General features: G+C 47.1%; 1 gene segment (V, D, J or C); it reads right to left on the bottom strand.

Moving 5' to 3' along the window:
• Window positions 1-2,079: 2,079 nt before the first annotated feature.
• Window positions 2,080-6,736, bottom strand: LOC144600862 (immunoglobulin heavy constant gamma 2-like). The segment is given in 4 exon segments: window positions 2,080-2,259; window positions 3,147-3,286; window positions 5,925-6,242; window positions 6,328-6,736. Coding segments are annotated over 4 exon segments (702 nt in total).
• Window positions 6,737-7,883: the final 1,147 nt, after the last annotated feature.

The following is a 7,883-nucleotide window of genomic DNA, read 5'->3' as shown; positions in this document are numbered from 1 at the left end:
TACGTCTTTGGAGTGTGGGAGGAAACCGAAGATCTCGGAGAAAACCCACGCAGGTCACGGGGAGAACGTACAAACTCCTTACAGTGCAGCACCCGTAGTCAGGATCGAACCTGAGTCTCCGGCGCTGCATTCGCTGTAAAGCAGCAACTCTACCGCTGCGCTACCGTGCCACTGTTCAAGGTGTGGACTCTTTTACATCAGCGAGACCAAACGTAGACTCGGCGATCGTTTCGCTGAACACCTTCACTCAGTCCGCCAAACACTTTAATTCCCCTTTCCATTCCCACACTGACATTTCTGTCCTGGGCCTCCTGCACTGTCAGAGTGAGACTAAACGCAAATTGGAGGAACAGCATCTCATATTTCGCTTGGACAGCTTACAACCTAGTGGTATGAATATTGATTTCATGAATTCTTTTTCCATGTCCCATCTACATTAGTAGGAAATAAAAACTGCAGATGCTGGTTTAAATTGACGGTAGACACAAAATGCTGGAGTAACTCAGCGGGTTGCTGCCTGACCCGCTGAATTACTCCAGCATTTTGTGTCCCATCCACATTAGATCCATTTGCCTGTTTGGCCCATATCCCTCCAACCCTGTCCTATCCATGTACCTGTCCAACTGTCTCTTAAATATTGGGATAGTCCCTGCCTCAACTACCTCCTATGGCAGCTTGTTCCATACACCCACCACCCTTTGTGTGAAAAACATATCCCTCAGATTCCTATATAAATCTTTTCTCCTTCATGTTAAACCTATGTTTTATGGTCCTTGATTCCCTTACTCTGGGCAAGTGACTTATCTGTTCCTCCCATGATTTTGTACACCTCTATAAGATCACACCTCATCCTCCTGCGCTCCAAGCAATAGAGTCCTAGCCTACTCAATCTCTCCATATAGCAGACCCTGGTATCCTGACAACATACTCATAAATCTTCTCTGTAGCCTTTCCAGCTTGTTGACATCTTTCCTATAACATTGTGCCCAGAACCAGACACAAACTCTAAATGTGGTCCCATCAACGTCTTTCAAACTACAACAAGACCTCCCAACTTCTATACTCAATACTCTGACTGATGAAGGCCAATGTGGCAAAAGCCTTTTTGACCACCCTATCTACATGCGACTCCACCCTCAAGGAACCATGCACCTGCACTCCTGGATCCCTCTGCTCCACAACACTCCCCGCAGCCCCACCATTGTCTGGTCATTTCCCCAATGTCTTTTCCCTGGGGTCTGTTCCTGCAATACCTGCCCCCCTGTGCTTTCCTGCAATGTCTGGCCCTCGGACTTACGCCATTTGGATCAGGTGCTGGTGTTGATTCCTCAGTTGTATCCTATTTTGAACCTGTCCACGTATTCCTCTCCTGATGTGTTTTACAATAGGCAATAGACAATAGGTGCAGGAGTCGGCCATTCGGCCCTTCGGGCCAGCACCGCCATTCAATGGGTGATCATTCACAATCAGTACCCCGTTCCTGCTCTCTCCCCATACCCCCTGACTCCGCTATCATTAAGAACTCTATCTAACTCTCTCTTAAAAGCATCCAGAGAATTGGCCTCCACTGCCCTCTGAGGCAGCCCAGTATCTGGTTTATTGGTGCACTCAGCTGAAGTCCCCACTGTGATGAGTGAACTGTGATGGGCAGATTGCTGCCCTCAGTCTTATCAACTCCAAACATTTCATGTTCTTGTTATTTTCTTTTATTTATGTATCTAATTTCAAATGAAAACATGCACTTCAGCAGAAAGAATTAAAAATAAGCTGCAGAAAATGAGTTAAACAACATCTGATTTACGACAATGATTTAGCACGTCCCCAAGCACCACATTGCTTCATGTTCCTTCTCCCCTCCCCCTGCCCCCTTCTTGCTCCTCAATATCAGTGCACCCCTCCCCTCCCACACTCCCCTCTTCTCCTTCACTCATCACATTCCCATCCCCTGCTCCCCTTTCCCAAACATTAATCCTGCCTTCCTCTCCCACTCCTGAATGCCACCCACTCCAGTGTCTCATACATTTTCCCACTGTAATGTCCTCTCCTGTCCCCCCCCCCCCCCCCTCAGTCCCAACCTGTTTCATCCCCAGCATCCCCAGTGCATTTCCAAGTTTATATCCTGAAATGAGCGTTTGCAGTGCAGTAGCCTCGGATTGCCGAGTGAGTGAATGAGAGGGAGACTCCATTTGCCAACGTCAGCAGCAGCATGGCGATCTCTTGTGTGAATGTGGCGTGTGTGGCGGCCGGTCATCGCTGCACCTGTAACATACACGGGAAAGTCAGATGTTGTGTGTGGCAAGGTGCAGCACAGATGGTGATCTGTAGCGACAGGCAACTAAATAACAGACAGTCTGTCCTTAACCTCAGAGATGGCCCCTCATGGACAGGGGGTCTGAACCTTTTCTAGGACCGTCGAGGATTGGTGCTCTGTGCATGTTGTATGAGAGGACCCTCATGGACAGGTGGTCTTTCATTAGTGGCTGAGGTCAACTCTTAAGGGATACTCAGTCTGAATACCAGTTGTGGGTTTAAGATAGTTCCCATACTTGGGCTCAGGTTTCAGATACTGAGTACCCTGTTAGTTGTAGTTTAGTGATACAGCATGGAAACAGGCCCTTCAGCCCACCGAGACCGACCCTGCACATTAACACCACCTGAGGGACAATTTTTTTTACATTTACACCAAGCCAATTAACCTACAAACCTGTACATCTTTGGAGTTTGGGAGGAAACCGAAGATCTCGGAGAAAACCCATGCAAGTCACGGGGAGAACGTACAAACTCCGTACAGGCAGCACCCGTAGTCAAGTTCAAACCCGGATCTCTGGCGCTGTGAGGCAGCAGCTCTACAGCTGCGCCACCGTGCCGCCCAACATTTTACATGAATACGTTTGTTTGATTTCCTTGTTTGAGCCCAGCGTCATTGCCCCAAATACCCAACATTCCATGAATGTTTGCTGTACCAAGTCCCAGAGGACAGAAGTAACTAGGAAAGGTTCAAAGAGCAGGGGGATGTGAAGGGTCCCAGACTGCATCATCTGTTGACTGGTGTGGTGAGGATTCCAGGGTAGAGAACACAGTGTGGTGAGGAATGGACGGTAAAAGTGTGGGGGTCACAAAGTATCTCTGTCCTTGGTCATTGTTACCTTGACAACCGTGACGAAGGTACTGTAGAGGAAACTGATAATGAACAGAATGGCGAAGGCAGCAACTGTAAGCACATTGTCATCTCCATCCAAGTCCCCCAGTTCCTCCTTTCCTTCCTCTCCCATCAAGTCTGTGCCGGCTGCAAAACAAATGGGAAGGTGAGACAGTTAGTTTGCTCTGAGGATCAACAGATCAACACTGTCTGAATTAAATGATGACAACAGGATGACAGGAACACATGGCTGCCTCTAACATCTAGACCGTGTACTTTGTATAAAGTTGGATTTCCACAAATCAGGTGGATCATTTGTAACCCAGGGAGCACTGTACACAACTAAAAAATTATCCCTCCTCATCTAGTTAGTTAGTTTGGTTCATTGTCACGTGCACTGAGGTACAGTGAAAAGCTTTTGTTGCGTGCTAACCAGTCAGCGGAAAGACAAAACACTTGTATAAATGAGTCATTTACTGTGTATACATACAAGATAAGGGAATATCGTTTAGTGCAAGGTAAAGCCAGTAAAGTCCGATCAAAGATAGTCCGAGGGTCACCAATGAGGTAGATAGTAGTTCAGGACTGTTCTCTTGATGTGGTTGGATGATTCAGTTGCCTGATAACAGCTGGGAAGAAACTGTCCCTGAACGTGGAGGTGTGCAAATAGATCATCTGAGGATAATCTATTCTGTTAGCTCCCATTAACTTTGTGAAAACATTGAACAGATCTTCCTTTAGCCTTCTAAATGACAACTTATTCAGCATCATCTCACTTTGTAATTTATCCTGGCGAGTCCAGGTCTGTTCAACCCTCCCTGTGAGCCAGTATCTCCTCTTTGGGTATGGTCCACACACATTGAGCTGAACACATTGCCACAGGCAAAGCTCATCACTGGCCCTTCTTTCTGTATCTTTCCACTTTCTGAATGAGTTGATCACATGCAACCTGCGCGAGATAACCACTTATGAAGTGTTTGCGCAGTAATCAACCAGAACCAGAACCATTCACAAAGATGAACACAAATCCTTCCCTGTCCATCAGTATCCTCCCATACTCCAAAGTCATAGAGGTTGTAGGTTAATTGGCTTCGTTAAAATTGTAAGTTGTCCATAGTTTATGTAGGATGGTGTTAGTGTGCAGAGATCGCTGGTCGGTGTGGACCCGATGAGCCGAAGGGCCTGTTTCTGCGCTGTATCTCTAAACTAAACTAAACAGTGTGTTGGGAGTTGTGCAGAATGTTACAGTCACAACCCAGTTCACACTGTGAACCCTGGAACAGCAGTCTGCACGCGACACTGAGTAGCAGTAACTTTCTGGAGAGACATTCCCTTTCCTCAAGAGTACCAACTGCTCAACTAACCACAACCTGGTCTTGTTACTATCGGCCCAATATGAGAGACAGTGGAGGCCAATTCTCTGAATGCATTCAAGGGAGAGCTCGATAGAGCTCTTAAGGATAGCGGAGTCAGGGGGTATGGGGAGAAGGCAGGAACAGGGTACAGATTGAGAATGATCAGCCATGATCACATTGAATGGTGGTGCTGGCTCGAAGGGCCGAATGGCCTACTCCTGCACCTATTGTCTAAAAGAGGAGATAACCATAATTTGACAGAATGCAGGAGCTGGTGAGACACACAGATGCACAGGCACCTTCACCCAGAGTAGGGGAATCAAGAACCATTTGACATGGGTTTAAGGTGAGGGGGGGAACAGATTTAATGGGAATCTGAGGGGTACATTTTTCACACAGAGGGCAATGGGTACATGGAGTGTGCTGCAGGAGGAGGTAGTTGAGGCAGAAACTATAACAATGTTAAAAAGTTATTTGGACAGGTACATGGATAGGACGAACAGTGAAAGAAGGCCTGGATAGAATGGATGTGGAGAGGGTGTTTCCACTTGTGCGAGAGTCTAGGACCATAGCCTCAGAATTAAAGGACGTTCCTTTAGGAAGGAGATGAGGAGGAATTTCTTTAGTCAGAGGGTGGTGAATCTGTGGAATTCATTGCCACAGAAGGCTGTGGAGGCCAAGTCAGGAGATATTTTTAGAGCAGTGATTGATAGATTCTTGATCAGTACGGGCGTCACGGGTTAAGGGGGGAAGGCAGCAGAATGGGGTTGGGAAGGAGAGATAGATCAGCCATGATTGAATGGCAGAGTAGACCTGATGGGCCAAATGGCCTAATTCTGCTCCTATCACTTATGAACATGAGATGATTAGTGATTTGGGCCAAACATGGGCAGATGGGACGAGTGTAGATCGGGCACCTTGGTTGGCACAGGCAAGCTGAGCCGAAGGGCCTGTTACCGTGCTGTATAAATCTATGACTCCATGATCACTCCAATGCCAACATGATTGTACCGAGCTCCATCCACACAATGGACTTTCTGATGGACCTCTTTTCCAGTGTGAACAAACAATTGTACAAATACAAAATACTTGACCCCACTCTTCAAATTTGCAGAAGACAACTGGTTGGCTAAATGAGATGCCACACACAGGGGACCTACAACAATGAGTGGACTGACCCTGTGACAGTAATTTTGAAGAACAGCAGGCTTGGTCTTCTCACTGGCCTGGCTGCTGAGGTGTTTTGGAAGAAGCTGAAGTTGTGAAATCACACAAGTAATTTGCGTTGTGTCCTAGTCTTGGCCTCTTGGTTATCACACACACACACACACACACACACACACACACTGCAACACTGTCCTACAGTGCTAAACTTGCTGGGCCCTATTTTGCAAAAGATGTGATCATTCGAGTGAATCCCAGCATTTTACCTTGAAAGCTTTTCACTTTCCGGCTGATACTGGTGTTCGAGGGGGGATGAGACACTGTACAGCTGAAGACTGAGCCTTTCTTCCAATCCTCTGAACTCACAGTCAGGAAGTGGCTGGCACTGAAAGTCCCCCCCTGCTCCAGAGCAGTCGGTGTGGTGCTGGTGCTGGAGGAGATCGGGGCTCCGTCTTTCTCCCAAGTGACGTTAATGAGGTCCGGGTAGAAACCAAAGAGCACACACTCGAGGGGGGCTGCGTTGTCACGCTTGGTCTCTTGGTGAGCTGGAGGCAGCAGTCTGACCTTGGGACTTTTAGTCTCAACTGGAACAGAGGAGCAAAGTAGATGTTAAACTCCCTTGCTCATGGTAACTAATGTTGGCCATATCTTTGCTGATCTCTTGCCCACCTTTGGCACTTTCTGTCCGTGCGGACACTGGTGATGATGATGGAGATCGTTGGGCAGAGCACACGACCTCCACCCCACTGGTCCACTCCTCCACACTGGTCCGGAGTTTACTGATCACTCTGTCTTGGGTCCTTTCCCCTCTCTGTTGGCAGGTCACAGCCCCTGTAGTTTTCTCCCTTCCGCTCACTTGCCAGTAGATTTGGACTTGGCTCAGATCAGCACCCACTACCATGCACACCACAGTAGCGGTCTTGTTGATCCAAATCTCTTCAGTGGAGGGATTTTGGATAAAGACAGACAATTCTGCAGATGAGAAATAGAAAGCTTACAAACCGGACAAGGTCTGGTGTTGTCGTCGTTGATCAACTGGACTCTGACGACTTGCATTCATTTTCCAGACTCACTAGATTGACTTGTGCACAAGGAGAGCAGCACAGTCCCAGTTACCTACTGCTCTGAAATTCCACTCAACATTTATACAGAGTTTGACCCTTGAAATTATGCGCACTCTAATTTCTTATAATCAAACACAATACATTCTCCACAACACTTATACAAATACAATAACACTAATACAAATAAAACTACATGCTATTCAATTCTTTATTGGTATTCAATTTTAGTGCACCATAGAAAGCATTTTATCAGGATGCATCACAGCACGGTTTGGGAACAGCTCCATCCAAGAAATTGTAGCGAATTGTGGTTGTAGCCCAGCCCATCACACAAACTAACCTCCATTCCACTGACTCCATTTATACCTCACGCTGCCTCGGCAAGGCCAGCAGCATAATCAAGGATGAGTCGCACCCTGGCCACTCCCTCTTATATCCTATCCCATCAGGCAAAAGGTATAGAAGTGTGAAAACGCACACCTCCACATTCAGGGACAGTTTCTTCCCAGCTGTTATCAAGCAACTGAACCATCCCCTCACCAACTAGCCCTGAGCTACCATCTACCTCACTGGAGACGCTCGGACATTACCTTGCACAAAACGTTATTCTCTTTGTCATGTATCTGTATACTGTGGATGGCTTGATTGTAATCATATAGTCTTTCCGCTGAATGATTAGCACGCAACAAAGAGCATTTTCACTGTACCTCGGTCTACGTGACAATAAACCAAACTAAACTAACCCAAACTAAACAGCCCTCGGCCCACTCAATGGGCAGTGCATCCCCCACCGTAGACTTTTACTCCTTCCACCATCGACACTTCACGCTGCCTCAGGGAAGCAGCCAACATCATCAAGGAACCCTCACATCCCAGTCATTCTCTCTTCTCCCCTCTCCAGAAGATACAGAAGTTTGAAAGCACATACCAGCAGATTCAAGAACAGATTTACTTTAAGCACTGACAAGCAGATGTTTACTTGTACCATTGGAATAGAACAGTTACCAATGATGAGATAGATGTCTCTTTTATTTAACATCATCCGTGCACACCCACCCAGTGAGCAGCAGCACAGTGACTGTGAACAGAGACTCCTCAAATAACCATCCCCCAGGTTAGACACAGATATCATGTGTGGCTCAGTGGTGAGCAATGTCACCT

The sequence above is a fragment of the Rhinoraja longicauda genome, chromosome 16 (assembly GCF_053455715.1).
Source record: "Rhinoraja longicauda isolate Sanriku21f chromosome 16, sRhiLon1.1, whole genome shotgun sequence".
Classification (NCBI taxonomy): Eukaryota; Metazoa; Chordata; class Chondrichthyes; order Rajiformes; family Arhynchobatidae; genus Rhinoraja; species Rhinoraja longicauda.
Note: the sequence above shows the minus strand (reverse complement) of the source record. Positions and strands in the feature narration are given on the sequence as shown.